Source organism: Epinephelus lanceolatus, chromosome 11 (assembly GCF_041903045.1).
Source record: "Epinephelus lanceolatus isolate andai-2023 chromosome 11, ASM4190304v1, whole genome shotgun sequence".
Lineage (NCBI taxonomy): Eukaryota > Metazoa > Chordata > Actinopteri > Perciformes > Serranidae > Epinephelus > Epinephelus lanceolatus.
The window spans coordinates 3,736,332-3,755,385 of NC_135744.1; the positions used below are offsets into that span (position 1 = coordinate 3,736,332).

Genomic DNA, 19,054 nt, shown 5'->3' on the forward strand with positions numbered 1-19,054 from the left:
AGGTGAACAGACTGAAAACCTTCTGTCATTAGATAAAACAGATGTTGACAAAGTTTTCCTTTGGGGACATAATTTACTTTTGAAAAATGGTGTTATATCACAACATATTTAAAATTACAATAATACTGTATTGTGACGTATCGAGATAATATCTATTGTGGATCCTCTGGTGATTCCCACCCCTATTGAACAGGCAGTATAAAAGGGGCTAATGATTTGCAAATCAACTTCAACTAGGATGAAGTTTGATTTGAGTTTAATGTTGGATTAATTTAAAGGATCATTATTGGTTGAAACCCTTTGATATGGACATCCTCAGAAGAACAACAAGAATCCAGTACAAGCTACTGTAAGTGAGCTATATTTGCACAAACAGAATTTATTTGGCCACATGGAAGACATATTCACATGGATTCAGGAGGTGTTTGACTTGTAAATGAAACCAAGCTTTTTCACCTACCACCAGTCACCATAGAAAATAGAGTAGACATATTTACAGAAATTCTTGATGACTTCAGAAAATACAGTGCTGTTTTGTGAAGCTTTTTTTTACAAACACATTAATGATATTCTAATATTACAAGCATGAAAACAGCTACCCTACCAAACCTTTCATGTAAAAAGGCCAGTCCGTTGAACAGTGCAAAAAAATCTCACAAAACAAAATCAGTTCATATATGAACAGAAACCGTAGCTAGACCAAAGTATTTCACTGGGGTTAAAGTTTCGATGATACCATAGCGCACCAAACTGCACTGAGAACATACTGAAACTGTGTACAGTCAGGTTGGAGAGTTTTGTGAACACACCATCATTGTGGTCACATATAAAAATTATTCCTGTGCAGATATTTGAAGGAGAGATCAATGGTTGTTACGTTACTGTAAGATTAAGAATGTGGTTTAGGACTACTATTCCCATTTTCATCATGCAAGACATCAATGAGGACTTGTGAGTATATCCATCACTGAAGGTCGTCGTTAACAGCTGTCTGAGGCTGCATCTCAGGAAGCTCCAGCTTCTCACACTCTGTCAGCTTCAGGGTTAAGTGCTGGGCAATCTCATTAGGATCAGTGTAGAGTGCAGCAGGAACATTCTGAAGGTGACAGTAACATGTTGAAATACAGTCTATCATCAGAGTTACACACATTCTGCTAATAAAGGCTTTACTAAATCTAGTGATGACATACATAAGGATGCATTATTGATGATGTTAAACACAGTCAGTTTTATTCAAATACAAAGTAATATAGATTTTTTTAATGCAAATACTGCAACAGAGGCAGGATTTATGCAAGTGTCTATGATATGAGTTTTAATGTTTGTAAATTTTAATGAATATTGAGTGTATGTGAATATATGGCAATGTTGGAATTATTTTAAAATGCAAAACATTGGCAATATATAAATGATGATGGTGATGTAGTGAGTTTTTACATTGTGGTGATAAGCATGTATTTTTATGTCAATTTATAGCAGCATGGGAAGTATTGTTCATTTTGTTAATGTTATCATTAATAAAACTGTTATCAAATGTATTTGTCAACAACTTATTTTTCCATGAGAGAGATGACAAAATAGGCTTTATGTAGGAAAACAGAGGCCACTTAATTAGGCACACCTGTAAAATCTGTAAAGCAATAAATTCTACCTTTACACAGATAATAATCCCCCCCAGAGATAATCATTGTAGCCTATTTTCGGTCCCACTTCTTTTGACTTAAGACACTAACTTTGATGAAATTATCAAACTACTTTCATACTGAACCCAACAAATTTGTTTGGAGAATGTAAATGTATTTGACCTGGTCTGTGCAAACATACATGACAAGAAGTTATTTAGCAGGCCCAAAAAGTAAACATTTGGTTTTAGGAGCTTGCAGGCATAACTAAATGGCATGAAAGGAAGCACCTTACCCTCTTGTTACCCTTCAGATTTAATTCAGGGCAAAAAAAACAACCTTACAAATAAAGGTTAGCTATTTTGGCTAATTTCTTTGTACTTTAGATTAGTATATTAACTCTGAGTGTGACTGCCAAAGACACCGGAGTCGTTTTTGGATCATTGAGGGCCTGTGTCCACATAGCTTTTTTTCTCTCAGACAGCACCTGCCGCTGCAGTATGAAACGCAGATGGGCAGCATCAGTTAGTAATGTAGCCGCACAGCACCTGTCGCAACGGTATGTCACAACGCTATGTTGTAAATCAATTCATAAGACGAGGGGCATACCACACTAATCAAGCTCCCATCTCCTTTGCTGTTTGTTCGGCTAGTCTAAAGAAAACACTGCATGCATTCTGGTTTCATTCTATTGTTCAATTATCCATCTTTATTATTTTCATTTTTATTACTTAAATCCACAGGTCAAAGCTGTTCATTTGTGCTTGTTGACTGGGATAAACCAGCTTACCTGCTGTAACTGTAACTGAAGGGTTAGGTACATTAACTAACTAACTCAGGACTAAGTGGTGCAAGCCCCCAGTCCCACTGATGCTTTACTCCTACTCAATCCTTCTGTCTCGATAACAGCATTTTATTCATTTACATGTTACCTAAAAACATCTGGTGGCGATTAGGACAGTATTTATAAATGTCTGGTGGTACTTAGAGTGGCATCTTCAATGCTTCAAATGAAAATGAGGTGACTTGTGGCCCCTTTGGCTTTCCATACAATGATATAATATGCTGCTAGACAGCATCAGTTTGAAAAGCTGCCGGTAATGATGTAATATAAGGAGCTGGAAAGTCCCTGTAGGGCGGCCAACAAACCCCAGACTTTCACCCAAGAGCCTTGTGTTTGCTTCCCGTATGAATGAGAGCCAAATCATGTTTTTTCTCAACCTAACCACATGCTTTTGTTGCACAAGAAAATAAACCTAAATACGAGGTGCTTTACCGATGTAAATTTATTTTGAAAAAGACTGTGTGCATCTAATGAGCAGAAACTGTACAATTCCTGTGAAAATAAATGTGTATTTTGAAAAGACACAATGCATGTAACAGGTATACATTGATACACCATCCCAGTTCATCAACAATAAAGGGTGGGTTGAGATGAGAACAGGTTGCAAACAAGTTGGAAAAGCACATTTGAGGGAGCAGATCAGCCATACACTGAATGCTGATGGTGAATGTTATGCAGTTATCACCATACTGCTGTAAGTCAACCCCATTAACAGAGAGTAACTTTAGCTACCTCACAAAAACAAAAGAATTGATGTGCTCGACTCACCGTTTGAAAAATCACAGGGTGCCGACCCAAAACTCACAAACTAAATAAATCCAAATGTCAGCACTCACAAATATCATATATATCAGTCTTTTAATAACGCACAGCAGTATCACAAACGGACGCGTTTCAGCACTTGGCTTTCCTCAGCGTTAATGCACAAACTTTAGCTACCTAGCTAACATTAATGTCAAGATATTGTTGTTGTGAAAACAGTATCCATGTGTAGCTCCCCAGCTCCCTGCCTCCTTGTTTCCGCTGAAGACAAACACTATGTGGACACACGTCCAGAGGGCTGACTGCTAGGTTTAAATAGTTAGAGGAAGTTGTGCCTTTTAAGCAAACTAAAGGTCTAGTGTGCAGGATGACCCTATCCTATCATCCCCCTCTGTGCGTAGATATAAACTGCTCATTCTAAGGTAACAAAAACACAACCATTTCTTATTTTTAGGTGATTATAAAGTAATAAAAACATAGTTATGAATGGTAAATATAATTTCTGCCAACAGATGCCACTAAACTATAACTTTTTTAATCCTGTGGGAAATTGCTGTGCAGCAGTTGCAGGACAAAGAGTGTAATAAAGGGATGCACCAATTTATTGGCTGAACATCGGGATCAGCCGATATCTGCCTTGTTGACTGACATCAGCCTATTGGAAAATAAGATGACTTTCACAGATGGCAGTGGCTAGTGTTTTTCTGTTGTGTCACATCAATTTTGCACAGGCTACAAAGCAGGCTCAAAACTGATCGCCACAAAATTAAAGTAATGAGCAGGTACAAGAAGAATAGAATGACTGCGGTGAAAATGGGCTCTGTGATCTCACTGTTGTGTGAAGAGATAGCTAGTAGCAGCCAGTGTACCCTTGTCCCCAGGACAATATAAAATAATTTTGTGACAAACAGAGATCTTCCCCTTTGTGATGAGAGGATACATTAAAGTAACTATTGTTTCTTCAGAGGACGCACCCTACTGTTTCCCTGATAATGTGTTAAAATCAGCGGGAGGAAAGCTAGTTAACGTTAGCTCTAAGCAGCCAGTGGCCACAACTAACGAAGCAGGTACAGCTGCAGCTGTTGCAGCTACCTGACTCGCCCACCACATCTACACATCAGTCCACAATCAGCCCCCTTCGCTCCTTGGCCTGGAAGTAGAAGCCCCAACAAAAATTCTAAGTCAGCGATTAGCTAGGTATGTAGTATTTGGTAAAGAGAGAGGTGGTTAAGGTTAGAGTTAGGGTAATAGGATGGGTTATATCTTGTCACTTTTAAAGTAAATCACATCTTCATGTGTAATGGATTATAAAGTGAATTATTGCTACATATGCCCTTCGTTTATTCACTACAGTGTAGCATTGTAGAAGGGTTCAGATAACTGTCACAATAATGGGTTTGTTTTCTACTAGTGGTGGACATGGTTTGTTGGGGCCTGTCCTGTATGCTACAAACGGAATGTGTCTGCAGCTACACAGCTCCTGAACTAACAGCTATATACATATATATATATATATATATACATATATGTGTATATATATGTGTGTATATATGGGGCATTTTACTGATTTTGTGCAAAGTGCTGTCCCTTAACAAAAAAACAACAAAAATAATAAAATTGAGTATTCAGACATAGATATTTACAAAGATTATGTTATGACCTATTTAAACCCAGGACATTAAATGAGAAAGTGATACGCTAAATATATAGAAAATCACCATTTATAGGGTACTTTCTATTGGGAAGTAGCTGTCCCCAACCCTGACCTCTAAAATTCAATTCATGTAAATAACACTTAAAACATTTTTCATATTTTTTTCAAAAGTGTAATTTAAAACATCTTTGTGATTAAGTTTAAACAGAAGTTGAAAGATTTAGATGTATTGTGGGATTCATTTTTAAATTAAGAAACTATGCTAAAAAAATAGTGTCCCTTGTTTTCATGTCACTACCGAAACACAAGAGTTTTAATGCTCTGGTTGAGTCTGGATTTTAGCCACAACCCTGAATTTCTGAGAAGGGGGATAGTACTGCACCCCCGTCCCACATGGCAAGTCGCTGACTCCCATCATTTTTTAAATAAATGTCTTCCAAAGTCTGAAAATCAGTGTGTAACTTTTAAAGTTGTCACTACCGAACACATGTTCTCTTCAACTATGTAAAAATTTGGGGGGTTTATGCAAAATATTATGTTTTTCTGTGTGAACAACTCTTCAAACATGTGCTTGTTAGCCATGTGACTGCTAGCATTCTTTAGTTATCCTGAAAAATAGCTAGGATTGTCACTACCGAAACAGTCACTACCAAAACCTATGGTAAAGTTTCGGTAGTGACATGATCATTTCGGTAGTGACAAAATGGAATGGTCAGTAGTTAAACCCTATAATTCTGTGGTCCAAAGTCTTGCTCTTCTCTGCTCTGCTCTGTTCTACTCTACTCTACCCTGGTCTACTCTACTCTGCTTTACTCTATACTCTTCTCTACTCTACTCTGCTCTGCTACTCTGCTCTACTTTGCTCTACTCTACTCTGCTCTACTCTACTATACTCTGCTCGACTCTGCTCTGTCCTACTCTGCTCTACTTTGCTCTACTCTACTATACTCTGCTCTACTCTACTAGAATCTGCTCTACTCTACTATACTCTTCTCTAATATACTCTACTATGCTCTACTCTATTCTGCTCTGCTCTACTCTACTATACTCTGCTCTGTTCTATAATCTGCTCTACTCTGCTCTACTATGCTCTATTCTGCTCTGCTCTACTCTGGTCTACTCTATTCTGCTCTGCTCTGCTCTATTCTACTATACTCTGCTCTATTCTATAATCTGCTCTACTCTACTCTATTCTGCTCTGCTCTGCTTTGCTCTACTCTACTATACTCTGCTCTACTATGCTCTGCTATACTCTATACTCTGTTCTACTCTACTCTACTTTGCTCTTCTCTGCTCTACTCTATTCTGCTCTGCTCTACTCTACTATACTCTGCTCTATTCTATACTCTACTATGCTCTACTCTATTCTGCTCTGCTCTATTCTACTATACTCTGCTCTATTCTATAATCTGCTCTACTCTACTCTATTCTGCTCTGCTTTGCTCTACTCTACTATACTCTGCTCTACTATGCTCTGCTATACTCTATACTCTGTTCTACTCTACTCTACTTTGCTCTTCTCTGCTCTACTCTATTCTGCTCTACTCTGCTCTACGCTACTCTGCTCTGCTCTACTCTAATCTACTCTACTCTACTCTGCTCTGCTCTACTCTATTCTGCTCTACTCTACTCTGCTCTACTCTACTCTACTCTACTCTGCTCTGCCCTCTCAAAAATTAAATTGTTTTATTGACTGCAAAACATTTGTCTTTGAATTTGTAATTCCCACCATAAGGCCTACATTTGAGGAAATACGATGCAACCTTAAAAACAGTATAATGGTCACTACCGAAACAGGACAGTCTCTACCGAAACACTGGGTGTTTTGTAAGAAATAAAGTATATTGAGTTATCAACTAAAGTATTGTGATGCTAATCGGTTACATTTATGTTCTGTTTCATCAATTATTAACTCTGAAATCAATCTGATCAGCGTTATGCATTTTACAAAGAAAGATTGCATTTAGATTTTGAAGAATTCTATAATTTGAACTTCGAAATTTGTTAAAGTGTTATTTTTTATAGATTTAATTGTGAAAACCTTTGTAAAAATTTAAATCTTTAAACAAGGGAAGGAACAAGCATAACAGGTTGATATATATTTTTTGTGTAATATAATACTATATGTTTTGGTAGTGACAAATTTTGGGAGAGGAAAAACATTCCAAAACAGTCTGAAAATACAATATAAAAATTTACAGTCATTTTACTAGATATGTGACCTTTACATATGGTACAACATATATAGGGACAAAGTTTTGGAAAAACATACAAAATTTCAAAATATTTCCAGCCTAACTTTGCACACATTCGGTAGAATGCCCCATATATATGTATATATATATATATATATACATATATGTGTGTGTGTGTGTATATATATATATATATATATATATATATATATATATATATATATATATGTGTGTGTGTGTGTGTGTATATATGCCATGTTTCTGTATATATGTGTGTATATATGCCATGTTTCTGCAGCAGCCCAGAATGGACAAACCAAACATTGGCTCCAGATAGGGCCATTCACACTTTCGCGCTGGCCACTGTAGTTAGAAGCCAAACCAGTGACAGAGTTACACAGATTTGTAACACGAAATGGCTCTATTCAGTGTTTTTACTGGTTTAAATCACCTGGTCTGTTTGTTCTGAAGAGTAAGAGACCTCTGTGGATAATCTGGGTCCCGGTAAAAACCTCCTGAACAATGAACACCGAAGGAATTTTAAGTGGGAGAAGTTTTAGCTGATTACAATCTGCACTTCACCGCTAAAGTTAGACGGCACCCAATCCCCCTAAATCTTACACAGTTCCCCTGTAAAAGGTGATGGTGTGCCAGTGTTGTTTTAACAACTTATTCCAGCTGCCCCAGATTGGCCCAAAAACATCAGTTATCACATGTTTAAGACAAATCTGACCTTTGGCATTTAACGCTCAGCAGGCTGCAGGTGACTGGACAGTCTGCTGGGTACAGTATAAAGCTAGTGTGGGTTTGGAGTCCACTTGTTTGGTCACATGTCCAGCCTGAGAAACCCTCAGTGTAGAACTGATAGCTTGATTTATTATATTTAGACTGGCTACATGGCTGGCAGAGGTGAAGTTTGCTTAAAAGCAACTGATGATATCCTACAAAAGAAATCTCTTATTTAATCACAGCTGTGACCTCCACACCATTCTGTGTGCACGATGCTCCCTAGTAATATAAGGTTTCCTGTTCCAATCAATATACTTGTAGCTCTTCAGACTGGTCTATTGCTTAAAACTATAGCCTTAAGAAGTGCCTCAGATTTGGCTGATAAATATCAGAACACTGTCTGAGGATCAAGGACATTCATATCTAACACCAGAGACTATATTTGACCAGGGGTTACCATCTCCCCGCATACACAGTCAAATGACCAAGTTCCATACTTATACAGCCGGCTCCATGCCAACAACTCTCTCCACTGGACATTGTGAGATGTGTCAGAATGCCTGACACAAGCTTTTGTGGACAGTGGACAGTACTATCTTTAGGGAAGTTACGGTCAATCTATTTCCCTGCTCAAAACACAATTTCTTTGGAAATGTTTCTTGGGAACCAGGAGCAGACCACTGCAGATTCCTGCTCTGCAGCTGTGTCTCGGAGCTTGTTATCAGTGCATGAGGTGCCATAGCTCACCTTTAGTTCTGCTATCTTGCTTTCCCTTGTGCTGAACTCTCGCAGCATGTAATTCTTTCCAGCCTGGAATCAAAAACAGCATCACCATTCATTACGTATTAGAGCCTTTATCACAGACATTTTGAATAACTTCAGCCACATTTAAATTCTGTGACTTACTCTATAAAACCATGTATGATACAAGGAAACCAACTTGCCTCATGATACAGACGTGTGTCATTTATTCTAATCAGCACTCCATCCACTCGTAGGAAGAAACGCATCAACAGGAAGAAACTGGTGGGCATCACCCTCTGCATCATCAAGACACACACAAACATGTTACACTGCAGAGCTTTGACCACCAAAACACAAATCAGTTCATCATTAAATCCAAGGGGACATTTGTGCCAAACCTGATTAAACTTCCTCAGGGTATTCTTGAGATATTCCATTCACAAGAATGAGACAGATGAGGTTACATAGACCTTGACCGTTGACCACCAAAAACTAATCAGATAATTGTTGAGTCCAACTGAATGTTCATGCAAAATTTGAAAAAACTCCCTCAAGCCGCTCGAGATATCACGTTCACAAGAATGGGACGGGTGGGCGGGCGGACGGATGGACGTACAGATGGACGGACAGATGGCCGGATGAACAACACAAAAACATAATGCCTCCGACCTCGGCTATAGTCAGAGCAGAGGCATACAAACAAGTTTTGGGATTAGTTAGGAAGACTACAGTATCAGTTCTTTTCTGAGCTTGGTGATCTTAATGAATCCAACGTGTCCACTGAGCTGAATGTACAGTTGTGTTCAAAATAATAGCAGTGTGATTAAAAAAGTGAGTAAAGCTGAAAAATCCTTATAATAGCTTTTATTTCCAAACATGCAAATGCATTGGGAACACTGCACATTCTATTCCAAATCAAAACATCAAGAAAAAATTATCAGATTTGTACTTTAAAGAAAGTGAAGAAAAGGGAATATTACGCTGTTCAAAAAAATAGCAGTGTCTGCATTTTTCTTTACAAACGCAAACATTTACTGTATAAACTGAAAAATGCATGAAGATTTAGCTTTCCTGTGAATCACTGAACTAATATTTAGTTGTATAACCAATTTTTCTGAGAGCTGCTTCACATCTGTGTTGCATGGAGTAGACCAACTTCTGGCACCTGTGAACAGGTATTCCAGACCAGGACGATTGGTCGACATTCCACAATTCCTCTGAATTCCTTGGTTTTGCCTCAGAAACAGCATTTTTGATGTCATCCCACAAGTTTTCTATTAGATTGAGGTCTGGGGATTGGGCTGGCCACTCCATAACGTTAGTCTTGTTGGTCTGGAACCATGATGCTGCTCGCTTACTGGTGTGTTTGAGATCGTTGTCTTGTTGAAACACCCATTTCAAGGGAATATCCTCTTCTGTCATAAGGCAACATGACCTCTTCAAGTACTCTGACGTATTCAAACTGGTCCATGATCCCTGGTATGCAATAAATAGGCCCGACGCCATGGTATAAGAAACATTCCCATATCATGATGCTTGCAACACCATGCTTCACTGTCTTCACAGTGAATTCAGTGTTTGGGGGTCCTCTTACAACTGTCTGCGGCCCGTAGACCCAGAAAGAACAATGTTGCCTTCATCAGTCCACAAAATGTTGCACCATTTCTCTTTAGGCCAGTCAACGTGTTCTTTGGCAAATTGTAACCTCTTCAGCATGTCATGTTTGCAACAATGGCTTCTTGCCAATCGCTTGTCTTCACATAGGCGTCCTCTAATTGCTACAGTACTCACAGGTAACTTTGGACCTTCTTTGATCTCCCTGGAGCTGATCATTGGTTGAGTCTTTGCCATTTTGACTATTCTTCGATCCATTCCAATGGTAGTTTTCCATTTTCTTCCACGTCTTTCTGATTTTGGTTGCTATTTTAAAGCATTTGAGATCATTTTAACTGAGCAGCCTATCGTTTCCAGTACTTCTTTATATGTTTTCCCCACTCCAATCAACTTTTTAATCAAAGTACACTGTTCTTCTGAACAATGTCTGGAAAGACCCATTTTACTCAGATTTTCATAAAAGAAATGCACTATAACCAGGATGTACAACATTTGCTGCCTTCATCCTTAAATAAGGGCCACCTTTTTGACACCTGTTTTTTCACAGAATGAATGACCTCACTAATTGAACTCAACACTGCTATTATTTTGAACACGCCCCTTTCAATTAATAATTCAATTACACAGAATCAGCAGCATGCATGTCATGACTGTTGGGCCTGTTGGTTTTCTATTGCTCTACTACACCTACTAGTAAATTATTTGTCATGTAGGAATATAATTTCTACCAAAAACAGTGATTGATCTAGTTAGTGATGTTGGACTGCTATTATTTTGAACACAACTGTAGGTGTCAATGTGCAAGTGTGGTTCCTGAAAAGAGAGCCGGGCTCTCAGATAAACTTCCCTGAATAAATGAAAGGTAAAAAAAATGAGCTGCTGCCTCAATGAATTAGGCCCCGATTACACAGACCGTGGCTTAAAAACCAATGAAAAGCTCAATCTTCCTCTTTAAATGTTGGTAAATCTAGTCCTCGTTCGGATCAATAGCATCAGCTGTTTGACATCAACGCAGTACTCACTATTTTGACGTTGATCATTGAGACACCGTGGTCATGCAGCTCGTCCTCGAACAACAGCACCTCATCAAAGAACATGATCTGTTCTCTAGCCTTCAGCTTCTCCATGTCAATACGTTCCAATGTCTTTGTCACCTTTAATGAACAGGAAGAAAAGCTGGACACACATCACACGCACATAACAAAAAGGCAGCTGTGGCTGAGGAGGTAGGGAAGGTCGTCCACTAATCAGAAGATCCCTGGCTCTTCCAGTCCACATGTTGAAATATCCTTGGGCAAGATACCCCAAAGAACCCCAAATTGCTCCTGATGTTTGTGCCATCAGTGTGTGAGGGTGTATTAATGTTTAACTGAGTAGAAGGTGGCACTTTGTATGGTCACCTTGGCCACCACTGTGTAAATATGACTATGAATGGGTGAATGCGACACGTACTGTAAAAGTGCTTTGAGTGCTCTATTTTGTGAAAATGACCCACCTTCATTTGCATACTTTCTCCTATGAGAGTGCCCTTGTAGTCTGTGGTGTATGTCCAGTCATAGGGTCTCACCACCTCTTTGGAGTGTTCAGAATCAGCTCTGGAAGGAGATTGCAGAGATTTGTGTTAACAGCGCAGGTGAAATTCTTAGTGTCTCTGGGAATGAACACCTTTATAAATCTGATATATGTTTTTCCACTGCAGAACTCAGTTATTTTCAAAAGGGAGTTCTTTCCCTTCTTTTTATTGTTGTAACAGTGTCCCTGCCTGTGGTATCTGTGATGTCCTGTTGTCTCACAGTCGGGGTGGCCAGCCCACAGCTTGAGAGACACATGTGGCTACCATATTCATATTCTCCTGTCTTTTATTATTTATTTTTAAATCTACATTTCCTTTACATCATACATGTAAATCACTGCTCTAATATGAGAGCCAATCACTCTCATTAATGAAACCAAACTGCACACCTCACAGAGGACAAATCACACACTGCTACCAAACTTAAGATAAACTCATTTCCATGGTATTCTGTAGCATTTCTTCCAGTGACCATTACAGTAACTGGAGTCACTTAAATATCAAAGCATGGACACACAATTGCAGGTGAGGGCAAATATGAGGATGAGCGGAGAACATTTAATACAGCAGGAGTTCCTCAGTTTTTTCTTTTGAATGCAGTAGAACACCTTTGTGCCTTATGGGGCCTGACCGGGTACAAAGAAACAAAGAGAGAGTGAGTGCAGCACTGTATGCATTACTGCTTGGAAATTCCCAACAGGGTTTTGAGAACATGTCAACAGGTGAAAAGGCCACAGACAGCAGGGGAGAGAAGTCAGGATGATTCTAAGGGCCCCTGACTGACAGGGGCCCAGAAAACATATTAGAACATTAACTTATTTTTAATTCATTAGAAAAGTATTCACCTGTCATTATTAATGGACAAGCATATTTACAATGTACTAATGCAGGGTTTCCACACATTTCCATGGACAAAATTTCAGAACTTTCCCATGACTTTTCAAGGACCAAAAATTAAATTTCCATGACCATTCATGATGTAAAAGACGGACATTGCTCCATCTCAGAAATGCCATACAATTTAAAAGCAGTTTTATTCAAACATATCACATTCAAAATCTATTCAAACATAATTCCAGCTAAAGACAGAGAGAGACAGAATTCAGGGGGATAATAAAGAAACATATGTGATGGTAAACAAAACGTTGTCATGCATCGATGCATTAGAGCTACATTACATAAACAGCTACAGAAAATAAATTTGCCATTATTTTACATTATGTGGAATGTTATCCACAGAAGATTACTGTAACAATTAATTTCATTACACATAACAAGATTCATGACAACTTTCAAGGATTTAACAAATTCTATGACTTTCCCTGGCCTGGACAATGACATTGTGAAATAATTTAACTTTTCCAGGCTTTCTATGACTGTGGGAGCCCTACTAATAACATCTTAAAACAATGTTTTTCTTTTCTTGTTCTTTGCAAAAAGTAAACATCCAGAGAGCCTCTGTATTTCCCTCCTATTTGCATTATGTATTTTGGTCCTGCTCCAAAACCTGGCATAAACGCAAACTATACTGCTAGAGTGGAATGTGGGGTGTCAGTGGAGCTGAGCACCATGTCTCAGCTTCAGAAGGAAAAATCTGGATACCGTGAGTGGTGGAAATGAAACATAAAATACAACAACACAAGAGACACATATAAAATTTAAAATAAAATTTGGTATTTTGCCCTTGGATGAACTGAGAACAGTCAGACAGGTATAAATGGAATAACTGAAGAGGAATGCCAGAGGCCCCAGTGGCAGCCAGACGATCTGAGAGGATGGTGTGTGATATTGTGTCGAAGGTGGCAGGTGTATAAGGATGGCGAGAAGGCCAGAATCCGCTGCTAGAAGAAGGTCATTTGTTATTTGATTGAGAGCTGTCTCTGTGCTGTGATTGGGACAGAAACCAGACTGGAAAGGCTCAAGGAGGTTATTTTTTGATAGATGATCTATAAGTTGGGAGGCTACTGTACATTCAATAACTTTTGAGATTAAAAACAACTGGTATGTTGTTAGTGACAGAATAGGTACTCAGATTATTTATTTAAGTAGCAATAATATAGTCTAAAAGTACTTTATCCCAAGTACAAGATTTTATTTTAAAAGTAACTAGTAACAATAAGTATCAAATTAATGTTGAGTGAAAGTACAATATTTCCTCCTGAAATGTAGTGGAGTAGTTTAAAGTAGCATGTAATGGAAATACTCAAAGCACGAGTATGTCAATATTGTACTTGAGTACATGTACATAGTTACATTCTACCAGTGGTTATAACAAATTGTATTGTATATGGTGCATACATGTCTGCACAGTGTTATATTTCCACAGCTCCCTCTCAGTAAATATCATACAGAATGTGCTGGACGACAAGAGAGTTGCAAAGCTTGAATGGGTTGATTGGGTTCTGGAAGTGTGTGTTACAGCAACTGTGCAGGGTTCGCATGACCTGAGGTGGTGGGGCCCAATGTGATATTTTTCATGACGGCCAAAATCCCTGGCAGTGCCCCTGGCCACAGATTACTGTATGTTCTCTTTGACCGCCAAATCAGCAGCAACATCTCAAATGCATGATTCAGTTGTCTGTGGACAGTATGCAATTCATTCTGCAGGAGGTGAACTCTGAGGTTTAAAAATTATTGCTAATAAAGCCACATGTTGCAAAGATACTGCTCTGAAACACATGACAGTTTTGACAAATCAAAAAGAAAACAATCCTCCAGCTACGGTAACACACTGTGATGCTCATCTTGCCTGCTCTCCTGCCACTCCTGAGCACAGGCCACCTTGACAGCATCCTCCATGTTGTTGACTCTCTTAAGGGCATCAATGGCGTTGAATTCGATGCCGTAACCATCTGTGTGTTGGATGCGCAGGAGGTTGTCCCCAAACAGCATCTCTGGGAGAGAGGGCATGTTCATCTCCTCGGCTAACCTAGAAAGACAAAAAAATAAAATGCTACCTACTCATGACACTTCTCGATGTTAGTTTTTTAATGTGTGAGTGTACTCTGCCCTGGTCAGTGCGGCAGATTTTATCTTCTCTCAATAATGTATGTAAAATGATTGGTCTGGACATGTGCAGGGTGCTTTTTATGCATTATGGCTCACGGGCTGCTTTGGTTTGTACTGCCATATGTAATTATTTTACAAATATTTGGTGTCAGATCAGCAATTCTAAACCAATGGCTGTTGGAGCTCACCCCCCTACCTTCAGTTCAGCGGCCTCTCAAACATAATTTTGCCAAGTGTTCCATATGTCTATAAGCATGCTGTCAAGACTGGCCCAACCTGTTCTCCACCAGGGGAAACACTATACAGGAAACAGAATTCGACACAAGACCAGTACTGAGCTCTGTAGGTGTAAAGGGGTACAGGTTTGCTAAAATTGACCTATGCAGTACTTTGATAAAGTCACCATGATTTTGGCTGCACAACTGCATATCAGAAAATAATTTTATGCAAACTTAGACTAGAATAAAAAATAATGATCTGCTGTGTTGGATTGCATAACCTGAGTAAAAGCTGAACCAACTGGAGCTCCCAACAGATTTTAACAAGTAAAAGGTAGGAGACATATACATATCTGCTAACTAGGGATGGATGACATGGAGAAAATCAAATATGAAAATGTTTTTGACCAAATTGTCAGTTGACGAAACAAACAATGTCTGCCTTCAGGGCAAAATCAATTGAAAAATAAGTGCCTGCATGGACAGCAATGTTTACAGTATGCTTTTCTGTAAGTCTGAATGAAATGAATCAGTTCTCTGTTTTATCAATATTCCTGGATTTGATTGTGTTTGTATAAGCCATGTGGTCATGGTGACATAGACGCTGCTCTCGCTGCTCTAATTTAGCCTGCTGGCTATGATACCCCTCAGATGGTATGCAGACTCCACCTACTTGGCACACCGCAGGCATATGCATGGTGCGCACCCACACACGGAAAGACTCACAAGCATGATACGTCACACACACTCCTCCAACCATCCAGATCACCTTCTCCTGAGCAAGTGTGTGAGGAGGCGAGGTGTGATTCTCATCTGCAATGCTCCAGACAGCTACTGTATTTAGTCACATTTTGTGACCATTGAGCACCACTGCGACTTGCAATTATTATTAATATATGAACTGGAGAGCTGTCAACTTGTTTCCATCTTACAGTAAATAAATTCTCAAGTTTAAAGGTGCAGCAGCAACAGTTAAAACCAAGGAAAATATAAAAGAAGGAACAGTCATGATGACAGTGACAGTGTTCATGGAGCCAGACTTTGGTTTCCGCCAGTTATACTGGAGTCAATGGGACGAGCACTGAAAATCATACTTTAAACTGCAGCAGCTGCATCTCAGCCTCTGCTGGACAGAGCTATGATCTGTTTGGAGACCAAAAACAAGGAACACAAACGCACATGTTTACATAAAAAACGTCAGTCAACATCACGTAATGTGTGTTTTTTAATCTGGTGGAAGGATTTTTCAGTCAAAGTTGAAATAACAAAGATATGATGAGTTATAGTGTGATTTGATACTACTGATCAAATCACACTACTACTAATCATACTACTAGTACTGATACCAAAGTCTGGCTCCTTCAGTGCTGTCACTGTCATCATGATGATTCATTCTTTTACATTTTCCTTGCCTGAGATGAGCTGGGTGCTTCAAAATAAAAGCACCAGTGGTTCTGTTTTGAACCAACTGCTCTGATTTAACTTTACTGTAACAGTATTTTTATTTAACTTTATTACAACAATACTTTATTTAGCCTTATTATGACAGTAGCTACTTTAGCTAACTTTATTTTAACTGTAGTTCATTAAAAAAAAATTATTTTAGTAGTCTGCACTACGTAAGAGATTTCAAAAAAATGTGATACATATTGTGTATCATAATATAACCTAAAATACTGCAATATTATTTTTAAGCCATATCACCCAGCCTTATGATATCCGTATCATATGGATATACTACCCAGCCCTATCTGCTACCTACTGTCTGAGGAACATCTCACCGTTCAATGTCTCTGGATTTCATGATGTGGTTTCTGGCAGCAGTCACTTTCCATGGTCCAAAGGTGAAGTCCTGCTTACTGCTCTTGAAGCCATGCGACATCATCGTGGACAGAGAGGCCAACATCAACTAAAAATAGAGATTACCAGCAGACATTTCAAAAATGTTGTCTGTTAGTTGTCTGTCATCACTTTTGTAGGAAAACACTGAGCTGACTGAGTGTGAGGGGTTAAAGTCAGGGCTCTGCGCAGGCCAGTCAACTTTCTCCACACCAAAGTAGGAAAAGTGGGCTCGTGCACAGGGCACAGAGAGGGACCTTGCCTGCTGAGTTTGCACTAACTGCATGTTAGTGTTTCTCATTTACATCAGCATGTCACAGTTAACAGGGCCTGTTAAAATACAGAAATTCTGCCATTCTGGCAAGGTCTGGGGGTAGCGAAAAAGCAGGTCTAAAAATATTTCAAATACTATTGTTAATAGTATAATCCAGGACACTGCTGCTGGGTTGTTAACCAGGTCCAGCAGGTCAACCCACATCACTCCCATTTTAGCTTCTTTACACTGGCTTCCCATCAGATTCACGACTCACTTCAAGATACTTGTTCTTATGTATAGAGCTCCCCACGGTCAGACACCTGAATACATCAGTGATCTCCTCCATCCATATATTGTCAGTAGGTCCCTTAGATCTTGAAAAAATGACCTACTGGCGATCAAGCCTTTGAAGTAGTGGCTCCAACACTATAGAATTCTCTTCCATTAGGTTTACGGTATGCGGTCTCTTTAGAAATTTTCAAAAAACAACTTAAGACCCATCTCTTGAAAATGGCCTTTGTTCCACCCTAAATTGTCTAGTGCTTATTCCCTGGTATGTTTGTGTTTGGGGGCATCAGTAGCCTGTATTTGCTCTATGTTTTACTTTCTTTTTAGTGCCTTGCTTCATTTGTTATATTGCCTTCATTTTTATTGTCTGCATGTTTCATTGTTTGATTGCTTGATTGTATTTTGTGAAGCACTTTGTGAATTTCATTTCTGTGAAAGGCGCTATATCAAATACATTTTTATCATTATTATTATTATTATTATTATTATCATTATTATTATTATTATTACCATTTTATGTAGTTAATCCAATCAGTTCATAAAGTGTTTTCCAAATGCTCTCTTCAGCCTCCACAGAGGTTTGGTGGAAAACACAAAGAAAGTGACTTAGTGACTGTACTTTACTTATCACAGTAGGAGGGCGGCTGGGGTATGACTTCATGTTTTTTTTTAATCTATTTTTTAAATTCTCATTAATATTATTTTTAATATCATGACCTTCCCCAAAGCTACAAATATTTTCATTAAGCCTCTCTGAGTGACTGGAAGAAAATGTAAGACCCTTCCTCCACCATCAGTAACTATTTCACAATGTCTGATGATGATAAATGATGTAATTTTAGAGATTTTTAAAGAAAACCTGCCTTTCAAACCCACTTGTGGGTTCTGGGGCTCTAAGGATATTTTAAATAAATACAAAATACTGTCATTTAAAGTTGAATGTCCCTCCCACAAGCCATACCAAAAGACATGATTCTCTCTCCAGTGTTAAAGAAATATTCAAAGTGCCTCCCCCATTTTGCACAGCCCCCTCCTTCCTCATAAATAAAAAACGGTCACTTAGCCTAATCATTTGGTCATTGACAATGTTAACATTAGGTGGTTAGCTTCGTTAAACCCAGCAGACATTCATGTACCCCATTCAAACTTTCGAAAGAATAAGGCTAGTTGCTGACGTTAGCTCTTTTGTTTTGTTTTGTTTTGCTTTGTTTTTTCTTCACCCATGACACCATTATTCAAATAAACCTATAAGAATATTGGATTATTGGACACTTGCTTCGGTGTATTGGTACACATTTAAGCAAAAAAAAAGAAAAGAAAAGAAAAAAACAGATGCAACTGGAAATATATTTTCTTGTAGTTTAGGAGCGCATGCTATGTATTAACGGTGACAGTTGTCTCATGTATGATCACATCATCACATCGGTGGAATGAACTGCTCGCTGCCTCCTCTGCTGCTCTGGCCGCTGTTTGAACATTAAAGACAGACAGCCGTCCATGACTAGAATGACTCGAAGTGACTAGAGATATGTGTAGAAACGTGCACTGCCAGAAAGAAAAATCTGTTTACCTTGGTGTTGTTGTCAACTATTAGCTGTCATGGAGGCTACTGGAGTGCGCCAGTATAAATTGTCCGGTTATGTTTGCTGCGCTCACGCTTGGTTCCGCTATGTCTTAGCGTGTCCGTCAGATTTCTGGTGTTGTAGT

At 38.8% G+C, this 19,054-nt stretch overlaps 1 protein-coding gene across 1 annotated transcript; it reads right to left on the reverse strand.

Moving 5' to 3' along the window:
• Positions 1 to 351: 351 nt before the first annotated feature.
• tiprl (TIP41, TOR signaling pathway regulator-like (S. cerevisiae)) lies at positions 352 to 19,047 on the reverse strand. The gene is made up of 8 exons (XM_033610988.2): positions 18,918 to 19,047; positions 16,746 to 16,873; positions 14,487 to 14,666; positions 11,660 to 11,759; positions 11,187 to 11,318; positions 8,751 to 8,846; positions 8,554 to 8,616; positions 352 to 1,096 (listed from the first exon to the last, which is right to left on the reverse strand). Exons 2-8 carry the CDS (start codon positions 16,868 to 16,870, stop codon positions 965 to 967), a joined length of 828 nt encoding a protein of 275 aa, XP_033466879.1. The 5' UTR covers positions 16,871 to 16,873; positions 18,918 to 19,047; the 3' UTR covers positions 352 to 964.
• Positions 19,048 to 19,054: the final 7 nt, after the last annotated feature.